Source organism: Phasianus colchicus, chromosome 7, assembly GCF_987193195.1.
Source record: "Phasianus colchicus chromosome 7, bPhaCol1.hap1.1, whole genome shotgun sequence".
Taxonomy (NCBI): Eukaryota; Metazoa; Chordata; class Aves; order Galliformes; family Phasianidae; genus Phasianus; species Phasianus colchicus.
Genome location: NC_143442.1, coordinates 4019068 through 4040006, shown reverse-complemented (window position 1 = coordinate 4040006; position 20939 = coordinate 4019068). Strand labels below are relative to the sequence as shown.

Sequence of the window (20939 nt, the reverse complement as noted above, 5' to 3'; positions counted from 1 at the left end):
TGCTAACAACTTATAAATGATGCTGTGGGAAATGAGGACAATGTAGGTGGCAAGAAACTCACCTAGGGTTTTGCTGTTGTTGTTGACTTTTTATTTCCAAGTGTAGATAATGAAGGAAGTTTATAGAACTTATTTTCTAAGTTAAAGAAAAAAAAAATAAAAAATCCCAAACTAAAAGAACGTGTAAATTGGAATGGTTACAAATCCTTCAAGATGAATCTAAAAAGCCATTCAAATGCTGGTGAAAGGAACTACTTGTGATTTGGCTTGATAGCCTATAGAACAAGGCTGAGCATATGTTGGTGGTTGCGCAGATAGCAGTGTGAAGATCAACAGTTATTTCATTTCCAGACAAGGGAAAACATCATAATTGTCTCAATGGACCTTGGAGTAATTCAATGTGGTGGATGTAATGCTCATGAGAAGTCCAAATGTAGAGATTAAGATAGCCTATTTGATGTGTTCTGTAATTCTTCTCGGTTATAAAAAAAAAAAAAATAGCAATTGATTTGGTGCCCATAATAACTTAAGAAAAGTTAGGAAATATTTCTTTTGATTTACGGAGGCAGTGGGTGTGTCACAAGGATATTTCTCTCTTTGACCACCACATGGACTTTCTGATCTTTTTTGAAACCCGCTGGATGGCCAAACACTGAGCAAAGTGATATTTCCATTGACACTACTCTAATCATGACATAATGATCAGAAATCATTCACATAATTTAAAAGTATCTAATTTTTGAGACCTGCTTTAAGAAGAAGTGCAGCAGCCTTACACTCTTTGAATTTAAATGAACTCTTGTCTCCAATAATACACCATAATTTCTTAAAAGAGACTGGTGTCTACAGTACTCTCTATTTTTCCTTCTTCTTCTTTTTTTTTTTTTCTGAGAAAGTAAAACAAATCTTCTAGCTCATATGCCACTTAATAGTAACTGCTCACAAATGTAATTTTTATTTAATTGATGACCACCACAGATCAACGGTATATAGTAAATCTCCATGTTAAAAGGACTGGCAAGAATCCCAGCTAGCATAAATCAGAGGAGTTCTGTTGACAACCTTGCTGACTTCAGTCAGCTGAGAACCTGGCCCACTTATTGTGTATGCATCGTGGTGTTACTTGGAGTCCAGTCAGTGAAGAGCATGATTTTAATGTCTGACTTGGTATTCTGGCTCTACTCTTGGAGCATTCAGAAGTTGCCTATCAGCATGTGGTTCTTTTGACCACTTCCAGTATTCTTCCAAAAAATTAATAAAAAATTAATTGCTATGGTACTTTGTCCCATCCCCCTCCTTGCTCATACCTCTCTCTCTCAATTTTTTTTTTTTTTTTTTTTGTTATTCCTTTTCTTTTCCCCTTTTCCCTCCCAGCCTTCAAACAGGTACAAAGAAAGCAAACAACACAGATGTCAGTACAAAACTCTGGTAGTCCAACAGTTCAAATCCAGATGTGGTGGAGTTCACTCTGCAAGCATTTGCTTCTGAAATGCAATTAACTATATTATGTAGATATAATTCATGTTTGTAAAGAAATGGGCACGATACCATTATACCTTCTGTCAGAATTTGAGATTCTGTCTGAGAATTTGGGATGTTAGCAATTCTCTACCCTTTTTTTTTTTTCCCCTCATAAAAAATACTGAAATATGAGTTCCTTCCCAGCGTGGCCACATCTCAACCATGTACACCAAAAAACAGTTAAACAATGACATTCTCAGTGAGGATGTGGCTTTTGCGATTTTGTTTTAATTGTTTCTTTTCCAGAAGTATTGTCTCTCCTAGGCTGGGATTCTGCAGCTCAGGATTAGTGGCTTTGCTGCAGCTTGTGAAAGCTGCTCAAAAACAGCAACTCTGTCAGGCTCAGGAGAACTTGAAGCTCCCCAGAACAAACAATTCATTGCAGCTGTAATCTTCATTTTATATTATACAACTTGTGAATGGCCGTTCCCTCCTCTTCTGATGTCTCATTTTATATCTGTGTGCAAAGCTGTCACACGCCCTACTGTTCTGAATAGAAGGTTGAATGCACAGATACAAGGGATGCGTAATGTAAACCATACCACCAAACTTATTGTGAATATATTGCTCTTCTTAAAAATGCTTGTTGTTTTTTCATACTACAGTATTGACTAACTGTCTGTGTTTGATGTATGGTTTACCAGCCTGATGTAGACTTATGGTTAGAGCTTAACTTGTTAGTTCTGCTTTTGCAGCCAATTCAGAATAACTACAGATGCCCCAAGATATTAAAATTGACTGCTCAAATGGACTCAGTGTGGGAGTTTCATTGGTTTTAAATTGATAACAGCTGAAAGAGTGAATGATTAAAGCTGTATATGGGCATAGTATGCAGCTCCTTTGTACAAGCTCTTGTGAACAGAATCCACTGTATGGGAATTGCCTTTGTTCTAATAAAAGATATTTCTGAACAATTGTTAGTTTAAATTTTTAAATGATGAAACAAGAGCATTTCAGGAGCCTATAGAGGAAATAATTCCTGAGAAACTGGAATAACTCTGAGAAGATAAAGTGGATTTCTATTCAGAAGGGAGCATTTAAAGTTAAGTAGCATTCCATAAGGTGGTAATTGTGTCTATTTCCCAGGCATTTGAGTTAAATAAGCTGGATAGGAAACATAAACTGTCATAACAGGAGGTTAGAAGTGTTGTGTACGTATTTTTGGTTTTTTTCAAGTCATAAAAAGTGAAGTTTTGAAGGGCTTTATCATAAATAAATCAAACAAGGGCTTTTTTGCTTCCTTTATCCCTTTGGGAGCAGTTTCTGTTCTTTGAAAAAATGTTCTGGATAGTTTCTCTTCAAACTAGATTTGAATGTACATACTTAGAATAAGAAACAAATATTTATACCTTACTTACACATCAATCCATTATACAAAAATTAATAACTTACCATTCAGAGAACGCCTCATTTTTAAAGTGCTGCACAAGCAAATATAAAGTGAGATTTCCCCAGCTATCTCCGTGACCTCTAAGAGTGTAAACATGGTGGTTGTAACTCCTGCAATTCCCATGTTTATGTACAGAAACAGATCCAGTAAAAATCCATTGGCTAGATACAGTCACAGCGCCTGTGGCTTAGGAGCACCCAGAATTCAGAATATTTGGATGGCTCATTAGGTCAAGCACTCCAAAACTTTACAGTGTGACTGTATCTGTATACTGAAGGGTGTGTGAAATGGGATTACATCGTTTACTGGAGAAGGTACAGAATGCACATCCAGAAAAGGGGTGATGAAAAGGTGAGAACTGCAGATCTGTTTTTAGACTTATCAAAATATCCTCCCAGGAACAGAGAATGTTCTGCATTCATATTAAAGAATGAAAGAGTAACTGCAAAATCCTGGAAGTGATTATGAAGTGGTTATAACAGAGATGTTGCTGAACTTCTTTGCATTCATTTCCATTCAGTTCCTCACGTACTGTCCATCTAAACACAGTGCAGCTCTTTGCCTGTTTTATTCCCAAAATAGTTTACAAATATCTTTGTTTTTTTACTTCTTTTTAACATAATTTACATGGGAGAGCATTCTATCTTATGCAAAGAATTTGACAGGTCTCTGCTAAAATTAAAAAAAAACAACAATTAAGATGTCAAAAGAGGAAGTGCTAGTACTTTTTAATCATAAATCTCTGTATATGTAATTACCACTGAAGGCAGCTATAAATGTTTTATGAAGAATATGTAACCAGACTGTGCTTTGTCAGAAACATAACCCCAAAACATGTAACAGCCTGTTCGCTGATGCTTAACGCTGCACATGCACACAAACTTCTTCAGTGTCGTTCTGTGAACCCAGTCCTGCATTCCTTCTGCAGCCAAAACTGCTAACTTAAATTCAGGCTTTGGTGCACTCTACCCAAATGCAGATCACATGCACTGGGAGATACATTTGGTGCGTATGCCATCCTTGTTGGTAGGTTGAAAAAGCTTCTCTGGTGAACTCCTGCAAAGCCTTCCCTGTCTTGTTTCTCTGGTTGTTTTTTCAGTCTGGGTTATTCAGAAAGCAAAAGCAGTCAAGCTGCCCATATCTGTGCTCAGTAAGAAATAGCATTGGTTAATGACAGGAAGGTGAAGCTAGTGTCATTCCAAAGCAGAAAATGAACAAACAGAACTTGTCCTGGTAGTGTGAAAAAGCTGTTTCTTTGAGGAAGAACCATTCAAACTGATTAAGATGAAAGATGGTGGGACTGTCTATGGAGAAAGTGTCCTGGTATCACAGGAACTTGAGGCCTGCAGGCACTCCTGCTGTTCTGGGAATAAAGATGCTTGGTGGCTTTGCCCTACAGAGCCCAACCTTGTGCTTGCTCCCCTCAAATGTCTTCAAAAACATTTTTGAAAGCCTCTACGCCAATTTTCAAAATATATGCTGTTGAAATGCTATATGGGGACTGTCTTTTTGTATAAATGATGGTAGTACAGGCCTATTGTTTGAACATTTAACTGGCTCCTATTGAGCAGTTTTGTTCATCTGTTTGATTCATTTTGATTCTAGCTGACAACATCCCCATTACTGATGGCTCTTTTCATAATTTCTCAAACATATAGAGTGGAAATGAGGTGGAGGAAGCTAATTAGTTATCTGAAGAGTTTAGCATGATTATACAGATATGTTTTAGGATGAGCACTCTGTGTTAATCAAAACTTTTGCATGATAAAAACGAAAACATGGCATCATTGGGCTGAATGCTTTTATATCAAGGTGTAACATATGCCATCCTCATTTAGACATTTAGTATCTTCCATGTTTCAAACAGGAAATATCAAAATATCCTTTAAGGGTTAGATGAAATTATATTCTGAGTCCTAATGTTGCAAATTAATAAAGCCCTTGCACCCATATGGTGGTCTATGATGAGAGTGAAACTCCACATGTGGGAGAGGCTTGAGTGTCAAGGTTGGATCGTTAGTTAATATTATGCAGGATTTTGGATTCAGTAAGATTATGGGAGCGTTGTTTCAGAAATGGACTTCACTTCTTTATGACACATTCATACAAATTCCAGAGACCACAGTCTGCAAGCATTAAGATCATGGTATAAATGAAAATTTTAGCTTTAGCCCAGTTGAGGTATATGAGTGTTACTGCAAGTAAACATCAAGAGCTTTGTTACTGGGGCTGAAGCTAATGAGCATTAGGACTCACAGAGGATTTATCTCCAACTTTGTCTGCCCACCTTCCATACTTGAGTTTTTATTGATATACAAGCTCAGAAAAGAGAAAAACCCTACTGCTAATAACATGCTTAATGTATTGTGCTGTGCTTTTTCTTTTTTTTCCTCTCAAAATGTAGATCAAATTTTTGGCTCCCATTTGCACTTGGTATGTGAACATGAGAATTCTACGGTCCCCCGGTTTGTGAGACAGTGTATAAAAGCAGTTGAAAAAAGAGGTGAGTACCTTGGTATTTAATACTGTATTTTGTTTCTCTGTTAATATGAAAAGTTTAACCTTGAAGATCTTTTCAAATGACCAGAGTAGTCAGGCAGATGGTTCTACAATGTAGTAATGGATTGCACTATGTCCCACTCTATACCTTCATTTTCTTTATGCAATAAGACATTAATAAAACCCATTCATGATTATTCTTCCTTATATCTTCTTTGACATATTGTTATTTTAGTCTTTTTCCAGGTAAGCAAATGTTAAAAACTGATAAAATGTCAGCAAATTTCTTTCTGAAATTTCTGGTGAACATAATGCTTTATATATGTTTTAGTAAGTTCTGAGTTGTATTCAATGACAGTTAATGTTGTTCTAGTGTGACCATGTGACCACCAAATTTTATCTTTTTTTAATGTATGCAAGAGCCTAGTTTTTCTTGTTACTTTAAAAAGTAATAATACTGTAAGGATAATGGAATAAGTATTCATCCTCATTTAAAGTTTTAATGAATTTATTAAGACAGACTTTCTTAGTAGAAAAAGATGTGCTTAACACCATTGCCTTCCTTCCTTCCTTTTGGCTGTATCTTCTCTCACTGAAGGTCATTTTCTTTGGAAGGTACATGCGGTAGATGCAGAATCTTAAAATGTATTGTATAAAAATGTGAGGCTTCATCACCATCTGTTACGAGTTTACAACTTGTTCCAGGGATCTGGGGAAACATATATCTTGCAAAAGATAGAAAATTTATTTTCAGAATAAGACTGGGTGAACCCATTGTCACTGCCATATACTGGAGTCTCAGAACAAAAGAACCAATGATAAATAAAAAGACATTTAGACCCTTAACCACAAAGGAAAAGGCTATTTTAATTCCATCATTGCTACCTGATTTTATAGTGAAAGGTGCAATAAAACTACCCTGGAGTTTCAAACTCTGGGAAATTCATGCTTTAATTATACAGCAAAGAGAGCACTGGGATATTACTATTCCCAGGATGATTGGCAGGAAGTCAGAGACTAACAAACTGGAGACCGCTCAGTAGGGGGAGATGGTAGCATTGGTTTCTTGGTGGAAGACTAGAGGATGGATGAAAGGAGAGAGACAAAGAAAAGGGATATATGAAATATAGGAAGGGCTGCTAATAGTGGAGGAATTGTAAGGAGAAATTCAGAACTCGACATAGAAAGGCAGAGATTACATGATAAAAATGCCACTCCATGTAGAACATTTCTGATTGACTGCTTGGTTCTGAACTCAGCACGGGTTCTCCAAAAGATGCATTCGATACTTTATGGATGATTTGTGGTCTCTGATCACTACTCCAGGAGAAATAAGGCCAAAGGTCTCTGCACTGCTGAACTGTAATAGAAAAATCCAAGAAACCTCATCAGATGTTTATTGTCTGTATGAAATATGCACAGAAGAAAATATCACCAAATTCATCCTTTGGAGTATTATCCTATTGTACTTGCGTTTCCTTCAAACTTGCTATAACACAGAGGAAGTCCATCCCTTTTACATACACACTTCAGTCTACTGTGTATGTACATAAAAGCTAATCATGTGGCATGAGATAAAAATTTTAATTTGATCACTGTACTTATGAGTTTATATCTGATATAGTTTTTTATATTATCATTTTCTTGGATCAAGATGCGTGCATTTACTCACATTCTATTTACTCAGAGTGTTGTTTTTACTAAGTTCTGGCATAAACTATCTCAGGACAGCAGTAATTTATGTGAAGTTAAGTCCAATGTTTATGCAAGCTTCTGATGACATTTTATACCGGGGTTGGTATTAGGAAGCAGTATGTGGAGGTGCCAAGTCTCCCGGCATGGCTGAGACTCAACAGATCTGAAGTCCTCCTCTTAATGGCCAGATACGCCTCCAGCCAAGATACTCAACTGCAGAGTCATGGGAAATACTTATGTACCAATTATGGGAAAGGCACATTTAATGAAAACTGTATGTTTACTTTCATAGTCTTAGTAAGATGGCCTAAATACTCAGTACAGCTGGCATATTGGCTGTTGAAAGAAAGCTTTTTTTTTTTTCCCCCAAAGTTGCTTTTTTCCTATTTAGAAAATATATCATCTAAATAATGTAACTGTACCAAAAAACGTTACTTGTGTGTTTCATTTACTGTAAAGGATTACTGGGAAAAAAGATCTTAGGAGACTAACCCTAAATGTTTCTTCCAAAATACTCATACTTCGCTGTATGGTTGTGTTCTTATTTATGAGCTCATAGTTTTAATTATTATTTATCTATTGATTTTTCCTGTGTGTGTGTGTGTGTGTGATTTTTTAAAACTGTGCACAGAAAGTAAGATCTGAATAAGCCATATTAATTAGTATATGTTCCTGTGTGGATGAGGTTACATACAATAGCCAACTGTACTAATATTCTCCCACCACAGATTAAGAATGTAGAGGGTGTCATTAACTGTTGGCAAGATTTCCTGTTTAGTTACACTATTTTAAAATGAATATCTACATTGAAATCGAGGAATTATTCTGATCTTTTTCTGCAACTTAGATCAGATTTTGGTTGTTTGTCCCCTAGGCTATTGTTTGCTCATTCACCACTTCAGGACAGAGGTGCTTTATAAGGTCTAGTATAAAATTTCTCACTCCATAATGCATATTTATCTGTCCAACAAGAATGCATTTGTTCAAGAGTGAATTCCATTTTTTTTCAGCTTCTTTTTGTGTTTATTGAAAGAAAACTGGAAAGCAGAGAGTCTTTATCCATTCAATCAGCCATCTTGCAGAGCTGGTAGTGGAGTTTAATACAGATAGCAATTAAATATGTACACATTTTTGTAAACTTGAAAGTTAATTATCTCTCTCTCTCTCTTTTTTTTTTTTTTTTTTTTTTTTTTTTTAGTGAGGAGAGAAAGTAATGTTTGTGGGTTTTTTTCTTCATTTTTCTTTTATGCATTTACAAATGTTGATGAAATTCGTGCCCCAAGTACTTAACTGTACAGATCTGTGCCACTGTGGTCAAAAGCATTTTCTCAAAGACCGTTGGACCCTTGGCACTGAATGCAGTGTCCTTGATAGAAAAATCAGCTGAGTATATGATGTGATTGGGAAAAGGAATAATTTTGAACCATGCATCAATCAGGTTGAAGAAATACAGTGGCTGCTCAAAGATTTCTATCATTTCACTTTATGCTTTCTCAGGGGTTTGAAGGGAAAGTTTTTCAGAGTGGGTTTTGTTGGGGGTATTCTGTCTGCCACCAACACCTACCTTGGATAGACCTTGAGGCGTTCTGATCTGTTGACCTGCTCCTTTCAATCCATGCTTGGCCATGTTATCAGGAGGTGTCATGTGGGAAGCATCAAGCCCACAAAGCTGAGCCTGCGACAGTCCTCCGTGCGCAGAGTCCATGTGCCATGTGCTCCTGCCAAGGGTGGGGTCCATTGCAAGACTTCTGGTGTTTCCAAGCCAGATATGATTTCCAGTCATTTCTTGAGTCTCTTATTTATTTTGTTATACACGACCCTTTAAAAGTCCTGGCTGTTTTTTTTTTACATTTTTTAAAGTAAGTGAAAGGCATGAGTAGAACGCATACAAAAAATAAAAATACCAGTCTGCATTGTAGCTAAACAAAATGCCATCTAGTACTTCTCACAGTAAAGTTTTATTGTGTGAAAGTAGCCTGATATGCAACTCTTTTCCAGGGATGATCATCTGTCTGTGTGTCTAATGACAGAGTAAATGAACACCCCAAGCAGTCAGTATCCTAAAACTACTGGGGGTATCCAGTATACTTCAGATTTTGTAAAGAAATACAGTACTAATGCTCCAGGGAAATATAATTTAACTTTCATCTCTGTTTTGAAACGTCCTTCATTGTCTCCCTATATTCCCAAATCCACATTAGTGCTCTCAAATCAGCGTAAATGCCTTAAAAATGACACTGCAGGCAGCAGATCTCATGATTACAGGTACAGTTTTTGTTCTAAGCTGGACATTGCAGACATTGTTTTCTGTTGCTTTTCTTGGAGCACAGGATGCTCTGACAGGAATGATACACAAAATTACATATTTGATTCAATGCCTAAAAGCCACCCTGGGATCCATAACCTTGCTTAAAGATTTAAGGAAGACCTTTAGTCTACTTCTGAGGAGGTTCTTAGCTTAGAAAACTTTATCTTTCAACTTTACTTCTTAGCAGCTGTTATGTTTTTTTGCTGTCGTTTGTTTGACAGGATCCAGTTATAGGTTCCGATGTCTGTTTAAAGAAACAGGGAGGTTGTTGGCTTTAAAATTCCCTTACTGCTTGTGTGTTCAACATTTTCCCAGGCTTTTCTACATAGTTTGCCAAGTAAAGGGACTGACCTTTTGTAGCAAACACTTTTTCATTTCTAAATGCTCACTTTGATTTTTGTCCCATTTTATGCTCATTCCAAACTGTTTACAACCCACTAAAAATGACTGTGAATTATATGTTTGTGTAATGGATTCCTTTTGTGGTTGGAGTGGAATGTTTACTTTGAACAATTAGTTATCTTTGGGCAGATTATAGTGACCTGAAAAAGGAATGGCTAAAATTATTATAGTACCTTAACTATTTCCTTTTGTTATCTTCTCTGTTTGGCCAGTGTATTATTTACTGGGTTTCATTGCTGTGAGTCCCAGTGAACAAATCATGTTAAATGAGAATGGTGACAAAAACCCCAGAGTGTGGGGAGCTCATCCTGAGGGGAGGGCTTTTGCTTGGGTTGGGCTGGGTCCTTGAACAAGGCTTCAGAAATGACCATTAAGCCCTGAGAGGATGTATGCGTGCACAGACTTCAGGAGACACAGTTGTGAGAAAAGTTTCAAGTTGAAAACCAAATTTTGTTAAACGCATCCAGAGTTTGACACCTCAAAGCATCTAAAATAGATACTCGGTTTGGCCTTAACTACAATTTGATTAGGCATAATATTATTGTAGGATTGCACACAAAGTCTCGTACACCAGAGTCTTTAGTGTTTGAGAGAGAAAATGTCTTGAGCAAAGATAAAGTACCTTATGGAGTGCAATAAAGAAATACAGTCATCTTCATGAAGACAAACGAAGATTAAAAAGGTATTTTAAACTATCTCACCTCCCAAATGCCATTCTGCCCTGTGACGGAGGGTTGTGTCCTTTCATCTGTTTTATCTCTTAATCTAAATGCTAAAGTGCAGCTAAAAGCACTTTAAAACCTATCTATATTTGAAAAAAAAAAGTGAAATATTACCTTCTAAATCATATACTGCTTTAAAGGTAGTCAGTATTCTGGTAGAAAGTTTACATACGGAGGTTCACTTATCTTAAGGAATTAAGAAAAGAGGAAATGAGTTTTAAAAACATAAAGTATTGTGAATATACTTACATAGCTAGGGAAAAAAAAAAAAAAAAGAGAGAGAGAGAGTATAGAACAGTTTAATACTATCTATCTCATTTTCTAATGGAAGAAAACGTGGCATAAAACTTGAAAAAAATCCCAGACACCTCCAAATACTGATCACTGATGGCTCCCATGTGGGATCATGCATTTTGGCCTGGTGTGCTGAGTGGGTTATTGGAGAGAGGTGGGGATGACAGAAGACACGAGGCCCGTTGAGCCGAGGTATTTATCTACTCTGATACTCCATGTTATTAGATTTGTGTTCAGTGACTTGATCTTCTAGAGTGTGTTTAGCTTAAGCAATTTGATAGCAAAATTACCAGTCCCAGTCCCGAGGACCCAAAGAAGGCAGTTGGAGAGTACTGGGTAGTTTTGCCAGAGTATGTTCACCATCATCATTGAGCTTCCATTAACCATACGGTGTTCCTGGGCTACTTCCCAGCACCAGTAGACCAAACCCATCAGATGGTGGTGAGAAGAATAAGTTCCAACAAGATTTCACTGAAAAGGGCAGCCTCAGGAAATCCATCCTGGTCACAGTGCAGCTTTATATTTCTGCCTGAGATTGCTCTCCCGTAGCAATTGGCCCCTGCACAACCATTGAAAAACTATTTTATTTCTATTTTCTCTATCATAAATTTTGCACTGCATATTTCTACCCTCAGAATAAGAAATTGTTCGTGAATAGTAGTTTGTTTCCTACAAGCTCATTCACTGATGTTCTGTACTTATTTTCTTCTAGAAAGGTATTTTCCAGTCTCTTTTCCTTCTCCCAGGCCTACACATGCTTCCTTGCTTACTGTAATATAATTTTACATATTGTTTCCAGTGGCTTTAGCATTCAGTACCCTGAAAGTACAGAGATCATATTGCCCCATCAAATGATCTGAGCTCCCAGTTCTGCTAATTTTGTTCTGTTCATTCTTTCCCACTTTGGGATAATCTATTATACTTGGATCCAGGCACGCACCAAAAGCTAATACTTCCATGAAGAATGTGCAATTTGTACTGTTTAGCTTGTGATGAGATTCCTAAAGTCTTTTATGATTCTATCTTGTTCCAAGGAGACTTCTGCTCCCAACGTTTATAAGCACTGAATTTAAAAAAAAAAAAAAAAAAGAGGAGTAAAACAAACTGATAAAAAAATTAGACACACACAAAACTATCTAGCAGTTCAGCAGATAAAGCATTTTTCCAGGGAATTCTAGTGGGTTGAAGAAAACTGTTTCTGAGGGCATTGAACTATGTTTACTTTAAAGTGGCCAACAAGCATAAACTTAAACATACAGATGAATGCAAGAGAAAATAACCAAGTTCTGAAAAAAGCCCTTGTCAGTTTGTGATTTAAAATGTTGTTGTGTTTTTCTTCATCTTCTTTTGAGCTGAAACTAAGAGCAGTTGAATTTAGTGCAAACATATTGGCAAGCTTTCCCTGCCCCGTTCTGTCTTCAGGCTCAGGCAATCCCACTATAGCCACCTTTCTTAGAGCAAGAGCCAGTTAATAGCGTTGTGCAAGGTCCAAGTCAGAATTGGCTCTGACGGGTATTCACTCTGGGGCCTCTGTGTCTGCTAGAAAGCCACATTCCGAGTTAGGAAAAATATCGAGAAGTGTCAACAGGAAACATCACGGAAGAGCGTACAAGACAAATTAGAGAAGAGGAGACAACAGCAGAAAAAAAAAAAAAAAAAGGGAAAGAAAAGAGCCTTGCAGTGACAAGACACAAAAGAGAAAATAAATATAAAAATTCCAAAAGCATCTACTCAGAAGAAGCCATAAAAAAGACAGGCACTTGAGCCAGTTGCTGTATCTGTCATAGCTACCTGATACCTGTTCCATTGATTAATCTGTTCCAGAGAGATGTATCCATTTCTATGAGAAAAGGGGAACTTGTATTTTAAGCCTTGCCAGTAACAACAAGCAGACACTCAGTGTGCACCAGAGTAACTTCTGCGATGCCTGGGCCAAATTCATGCCTTGGGTAATTTTATTGCTTTTACTGGAATTACACCAGAGATGAGTTTGGCCTTTTGCCTTTTTCTAGCATTGTATAATATATCTATTAGTGAACACGTAGAAGGAAACAGGGCATTTTGTCTTCAGAATTTTCCATAAAATCTTTTTCAATAGACATCATAAATAAAAGAAACCACTTAACCTATGGAACAAAAAAGAATCAAACAACGTTTTCTCGATATTAAAATAATGTTAATACACTTTGTAAATCAAATAGTTGACATGTACATGCAAACACAAAAAATCTAGAGAAATGTAAAGCTAGCTGACTGTAACTGCTGCTCACTCTGTGCCACTGAGCACATGAAGGTACCTCTTGCTCACACTGAAGGAAGCACACACTTGAGGATATCCACCTTTGAGTCATAGAAGAACTAAATAGATAGATAAGTAAATAAATAATAATAATAGATAAGTAAATAAATAATAATAAATCCCCTCTTATCCTCCTGAAATGCTGAGGATGTCAGGCATCATGTCCCAGTTCAATGCATGTACCCTCACAAGCAAGGATCTGGCAGCAATTCCTCTGCAAACCCCATTAAGTCACACTTAGCAGTTCAGCCATTAATGGAACACTTTGGGCTAACGCTTGGCAAAATAATTCTGGCCTAGAGATGTTCACATGGTAAAAAAGTTTAAGTCCATTAAGTTCTTTTAGGGGGGGAAACAAAAAAAGACAGAAACAAAAACAAACAAACAAACAAACAAAAAAAGATAGTTGTATGTTCAGATTCTTTTAGCACCCCAGTTCCTTAAATTTATGGATTTTAAAGGAAATAATGAAAGGGTAATTCCACACTGCGGACTAATTACTTTTCCTGTTAAAAATATAAAAAATTACTACAACTACAGTATGCTTTTCAGAAAAAAAAAAAGTGTTATTGCAATAAAGGAGGAGGTAAAAAGTTTTCCTGTCTGTGTGCAACACAATGGAGTCAGTTTAAAAAATCCTGCCTTCTTTTTTCTGCCTGCAATTCAAGAGAGCAAATAACTGCAGTTGTATTTTATTACTTCAATTATTTGCTGTAGCAGCTTGTGTTACATCAATGTTTTAACCGTATAATATAGCAGCCTAATGGGATGGATGCCTAAGTGAGAGAAATTGTATCAACAGAAAGCTTCAGGAGCAAAGCAGAGGGCAAAGCAAGACCAGCTTAAAAAGGAGACGTTATGGTAACGGTTTCTCTTCTTTAAGAGAAGATTTAAAAAGAAAAAAAAATTATTTTGCTCCTCTGAATTTATGAAGTTGATGTTGCTAACAATCTGGCAACTGAATCTACCCTAAATTTGCTAGTGCATGAGAACCCCCCCAGGAATCAACAAGTCATATACAGACCTCCGGTTGTGCCTTCGCTCGGCAGATTGTTTCATTTTAATCAGTATCCTCGCAGATCATGGATGTAATTATATAGCAAACCAACTTCTTTTTGTCTTCACACAGACAAACAATGCCCACTGGTTTCAGTGGAATGACATGGATGTAAATGAGAGCAAAATGTGTCCATTTTGTTTTATAATATAGCAGAACCACATTGCTTCGATCCCAAATACCTCCGGACAGACTGATTCAGTTCTCAGTGTCTCTTATGCACCTTGTTTTTCTGGTGTCAGAGATGATACATTTGAAGTAATTCTAATTCTGGGGATACAAGTATTGCTACTAGGAACTGCTTTCTCATGTTTACTCTACTTAGTAATTGATATAAGTAATTTCATTGTATAATTCCTGAGATCAGTTCAGCAGAACAAAAGTAGACTTCTCTTTATGGAAGTGAATAACTCCAATTTTATGGTCAGTTGATGTTCTACACAGTGTTGTGGTGGATCAGGGTCTTAAACTTGTAGAAATATTGTAAATGTATAAATGTATTCAGATCTGAAATGTAAATATGCAAATTTTCTCTCAGGATTTCAAAAAAAAAAAAAAAAAGGAACAAAACTTTGGTCAGTTACTCATATTATGGACCATTACAGGTGATACTAAGGCTCTTAACATCGCCACGAAACCTTCTGAAACAGCAGCAAAGTGATGAATCCTCTTCAAGTTCTCTTTGCCCAGAAAATTAAAAAAAAAGTCCTCAAAAGAAAGGGTCAGGCTATTCTATGCCTCTTCACCCCATCTTCCCAGGAAATGTTTTCCCTACTATTTCAAACTGTACGTTTCGATTTGTCAGTCCTGACATGGGGTTACGTGACATAGCGCACCAAAGCGGCTGCCACCACATGGCTTTCCCATGCCAGCAGCAACCACACAATGGTGTTGGAGGTACCACAGCTCTTTGTTTACTTAGAAGTGAAATAATTTTGATGAGTGCATGGTATCAGTTAGCAAGTGTTGAGTTCTTTATGGTGATATTGCTCATGTTGTCTTAAATGGAAAACGGGTAAGCTGAGAAACCTTTAATAAGAAAAGTTTCTTACTGTACTTTGAGAGATGCCCTGTGGAGCCACTAGAACTAAAAATCTGTCAGCGTACTTGGTAGAAACTTTGTTTCATGGTCTTCTAACTCACATGATTGAGATTAAATTGAACAAAATCTTGGCACAAAATTTGACAGTCGAGAAACATTCCTCTGTGTGTATGTGTGTGTGAGAGAGAGTGAGACAGGGAGGCAGAAAAGGGGAAATTTAGCAGTCACTCAGCGTGAAATTATCAGGTGCCACATATTTTTAATAAACTTTAGTAGGAAGATAAGGTACAACATCTAATGAAAACTGCTTTCGCTTTAAGATAGCTGAGCATCTACTCTAGCTAATTTACCACTGAAAATAATTCAAATTCTTTAACCCCGCTACCCCATAAGCCAGACTTGAACCCAAAGAGGAAGATGGCAGAATCTGGGAAGGGTGGTCACTGGGCATTCAGGTTTTCCTACTTTACCACTAAAAGGAGGTCACAAACTGCTTATTGAATGGTTGTCTCTATGAAGTGGGCTGTTCTCACAACACTGGTAGACCAAGCAATGCAACTGAGCAAAGACATGATTTGTTTAGGTATTTTGCAAACAGTCGTAATATAATGACATTCGCAAAGAATCTGGATTTGTACACCAGAAATTGTTCCTGGTGATTTCATTTCTTATCTTTATTTTACTTGTATTTTTGTGTTCTGGTATGTCGTGCACTAAAAACACAAAGTGCACGACTTACAGTACGAGTTTGTGTTCAAATCTGAGCAACTCCCATGGATGTCTCTATCGTAAATGTCATTAATATTTACTGGAATTTTGACCAAAGAGGGAAATTAGATATGGAAACCACTGTATGCCAACCTCCCCTTTCCAAGCCCTCAGAAACACCAGAAGGTCTGTGTGAACCCTAATAAAAGGGTTGAGATTGGATTTCCACCTTCCTTACGTCATTCCTTGTTGCACTCACAGTTAAGACACAAAGGCAAGGATTTAAATAAAAATTCTTCCCGTAGCTTCAAATTTTAAGATAATTATCTTCCATGAAAATATCAAATGATGCTCATATTTATGCCTTTACTTCACACAGAAGTCGACTAGGAGATATGCAATGCATTTTATTCCCATTGAATAGGTTTTTTTCTTCTCAGAATGGGTATTTTTTCTTGATTCTTTGCAAGTCTCAGATATGTTTCAGTAAAGTTATTTGTATTATTTTGTATTTCCTTGCAATTGTTGTTTTTGTTTGTTTGTTTGTTTGTTTGCTTTTTCCTGAAAAGAGAAAGTAATTTGCTCCATCTCAGATTACACATAAACAATCTCTTTTCAGGAGTTCCTGAAGAATTCATATATGAGTTTTGAACTATTTTAATATAGTATGCTTTAGCATGCTTGTCAAACTATAAAAAGAAAAGCATTTCTTCACGATCTATGGAATGGCTTCTGTCAAAGTAGTGAGGTGTGCACTGGTTCTGTAAGTTCTAGTACTTACCACTGTTTGTAACCCAGTTCAGGATTTCTGTGTTTTCTGTAGGTGTGACTACATGTTTTACCAAATGTTGCTTTGGTGATCAGATTCTGCCCAAATGGAATGGAGGCAGGAAGTCATTTAAGTGACCTGAGCCTCTTTACAACAGTAATTGTAGTCAGAATTATAACAAAAATAAGATATGTAACTAGAGTTCTGCAGCTAAGAGTTAAAAATAATGGAAAAACATGTCAGCATGGAAGGCTCGAGTCATGTTAAAATTAATGTTCTACCTTTTTTGTGTACTACTGCTACTTAGTGTCATAGTTTCATAGTCATACTTGTCAAGCCATATTTTCTAAATATGATTTTTGCTACTCACTTGTCAAAGAAAGTTGTAAACTAGAAGTTTATCTTAACGAAGAAGGTGTAAGAGAGTTCAGTGGAATCCCACGATCTTAATCATTGGTGTGTCTTTGTAAATGTGAGGTACACTGGGAAAGATATTATTAAATTAGAATCTGTCGATGCATATACATGCACACACCTTTGTCTTACCACACTTACATGTTAGTCAGATATGCAATGCTAAAAATTCAGTTGGTTGGTGTTAGATAGCCATATCTATATTTATCTTCCAAGAGAGTCTGAGTTCCTGCATAGGCATGTGATGTAACACCCAAGGTGTCTGATAGGGTGCCACAGCCTTAAGAATTTTTAAATGTTTTTTTCCCACTTAAACACTAAGTAGAAAGACAGATGCCTAGAGTATTATATTAAAAAGTAAATACTGATATTTGATGCACACAAGAGCCCAAACTCTGTTATTTGAGCAAAGTTCTGCTAGCATACTCCTCCTGTTAGAAATCCAGAATTTAGCTGGTCTAATTTCTGACCATACAAAATATTCAGCGTTCTGTTCATTATGCAATGAAACAAGTACTGTCAAGTGCCTAGCTGCTATTTCTTTAACTATTGTTGCACTACAGTCGATAAACTCCGTATTAGAATGCCATTGCAATGCACCTCAGCTGCAGAAGGTGCCCACAAATGGTTACAGGACTCATTCCTGGACACAATAACTTTGAGACGTCTGAGCTTGAACTGAGCATAGCTGTGATCCATTAGAAGGTAGAATACAGGGCATATCTGAACACCTCAACTGTATCTAAAAAGCAAGGAATGATGGAAGAAGCTCTCCCGTGTCTTTCAAGTTCCATCCTAAATATCTCTATTCCATCCTAAGTCTCATATCCCAGTCACTGTCCTTAAAAAAACTCTTTGCCAAGCAAAGGTACTATGGTCCAGAAAATGTAAGCTCCTTACCATTTTGGCGGAAGATTATGTGTGCCCAAATGTACAGTTCTTCCAGTTCCAACCGTTAAAAGTCCAATAACAGCTGTACTGGTCAGGATGGGGAGGTGATATTACTGAGTTCTAATTTAATCTCTCGCTATTGTGAAAGATGGGGAAAGATTTGTCCCTACTGTGCACTAAATTCTCTTTAAAGTCAGCCTTGGGAGTAGGAGATGTTTGGAGAATTGTGTCTGTCCCTTAGCTTTTAACCACAGCTCCTACTGATGTCTGTGGACCTGAGGGAAAGTCCTATATAGTCCTAAGAACAGAGATAGACCCCCCACATGCAGTTTCCCTTAGTACTCAGATGTTGCTCAAAAAACACAGGCATGATGTTGGTGATGATGGATCCCAAAACGAAGCACAGATTAACCAAAGTGGGAGTATTTAACAAAATGCATAAATTTCTTGTAGGCTACTGTCTGTAACGAGCAGATTTTTTGCCAGTTTAGGGATCATAAGTTACAGCTGGCTTTTGCTGGAATAGTTTATGCTCTTGACCCTCCTCGGCTGCATAGCCAATGGGGAGTTGTCAGGCTACATGTGTTTTCAAACTTCTTTCAGCTAAATCAGAAATCCAAGAGCAAAATACAGCTCTCAGCAGTATCATGTGGAGTTGTGACACTCCCTGAAGGGCTCGGGGTCCATAAACCAATGAATGGATTACAATGAGGCATAAATGTAGTATTTTCATCCATGACAGATATAATCTTGTGCCTGTATTTTTCATGTTGCTTAACTCTTTCAGATCATAATGTGCAGTAGAAAATGTCTTATAATGCACACTGCAGTAAATATCAGTCAAGTATGCTTTATTGCTTAGCTCTACATGTTTCCAGAAGTTAACAGGCACAGCTGGGATGTAAGAAATGGCAATGTTGTATATATTTCTTGAACATACAAAATACCTTGGCTCTCTTCTCCCGCCACTCAACATTACATCCCCAGCTGTTCCAAACATGTCACATACTGAATGAGTTTTTCCATCATCAGTTTCTCCTGAAATGATAACCTTTATTCAGGCTTTCATTCTCCCTAAATTAAACTGCATTACCCACATTCTCATTGCATTCAAGTTAGACTATATTATACATATATATATATATAAATATAGCATATATTGCATGGCACAGAGTAGTAGAAATGCTAACTAACGGAAGGTGGTAAACTGCCTTTAGTAGCTGGACCTAGCAGAAAAAAACTCAGTACTAGTATTTAATGTCTTCTGATCCTCATAAAAAGGACTCAGACTTCTCTACCTGAAATTCCCTTCTGTCAGAACACATAGTATGATATTGCCACAATATCAAGCAGGTAAGAATGGTCAGAATGGACTGACTAACCCATGCATGAGAAATAATAACTGCAGCAAATGACAACAAATAGGAGTGGTGAAGGAGGTATTAAAATAGAAAACAAACAACAACAACAACAAAAAAAATCACGGAATTAAATACTAATGTGTTACAGAGAGAATTAGTATTTCCAAACATTCAGTAATTTTTGATATTGTACTGCATTGCATTAAATAAGACAATGTTATTTTCTTTTATACTGCCATTCATTTAAACCAGTGAGCAGTGTGTGTACTTGAAGTCTGTATTTGGTAGGGATTTTTTCCCTTTAGCATAAACCTCGTTATTTAAAAAGTGAACAAAGATGAATCAGGTGGTAAATATATTCATGTAATCATTTTCATTAATAAGCTGTTATAAATAATAGAGGGAAGGTTTTAAGTGTATAATTTTCTGTAGCACAATTGAGATTTTTCCACATCTTCAGCAGTAAGTTAATTAGAATCACCTGCATTTTCTTGGGCGGACACCAAATGGATTGCAAACAAAAACAGATTAAAATAGCTGTAGCTCATGGCATACAGATGACAAGATTCACAAAGAGGACAATCAGGCAATGAAAACCTCCTCTTTTTCAAACATTTTTAAAGGAAATTCAGCTCTTGTGAGTCGCTGTAAAGAGACATTTGTAAGTGTTTCGCTGAAAGACTAGAATGGCTTTGTTTCTGATCCCATGATGAGTGAAAGAAATGTTTAAGAAAGATCACTTTACAGAGAGATTCAGACTGAAATGTGATGACTGTGATTCATGCCAAGCCAAAAATTACAGCTCAGAATTAAAGGGGATGGACGTGGCTTGGGAATCCATTTTCCCACATTCCTGAATCTCAATCATCCCAGCCAATGTTTAAAAGAAAATACAGTGGAAAACAATGAGGTCACTTTGTTTAGCTGCAAGAAGTGGGACTATCCGGATGGCAAAAGTATATATTGGAGGTAACGGCAAAATTACAGTGAACAGTGGCACTGACTGTTTGATGGTTTCATTCAAAACGAGTAGCTTCCAAGCTTAGTTTTGTTTCTTATTACATTGAGCATTCAGAGTACATCTTGTTGTTCCTGGGGCTTTTAAGTTATAAACTTCTTGAATGACAAAGACAGAGCAACACAATAGAGGAGAAGACGAAGTCATAGTGAGCTTGATTTAGGCATTAAGCAGCAGCCCCACATAGCTGTGAAATGTGTGCTGCTTCAAATTGCACTTGCTTAGCACTGCTGCCACCCTTATTTATCTGTATATAAATATCCACATAGAAATTCTACCTTCAAGTGATATAAAACAGAATAAAGTATAACATCAGTCATATTCACTTGTTACTTATTCTCAGTACGTAATGCTCATATGCAGTGGTGTAATTGCTTCCATTAAACAGCTTCTACAGGGTCCTGAAAACAATAAGATCTTAGTCAAGCTTTTCGTCTTTCATTGCATCTTGAACTTATTACCACAAGAAAAAATGAGGTTTTTTTTTTTACATAGGAATGCCCCTCATCTTCTTGATATTATTGCAGTCAAACATAGGATTATTTCTCG

At 36.9% G+C, this 20939-nt stretch overlaps 1 protein-coding gene across 4 annotated transcripts in view; it reads left to right on the top strand.

Annotated features, from left to right (window-relative positions):
- ARHGAP15 (Rho GTPase activating protein 15) overlaps positions 1–20939 on the top strand; it is a 315056-nt gene that overhangs the window by 185481 nt on the left and 108636 nt on the right. For all 4 annotated transcript variants that reach the window (XM_090143526.1, XM_090143525.1, XM_031590760.2 and 1 more), the window contains one exon: positions 5316–5414. In XM_090143526.1, the coding sequence (XP_089999652.1) occupies positions 5316–5414 (99 nt within the window). The remainder of the gene's footprint in view (positions 1–5315; positions 5415–20939) is intronic.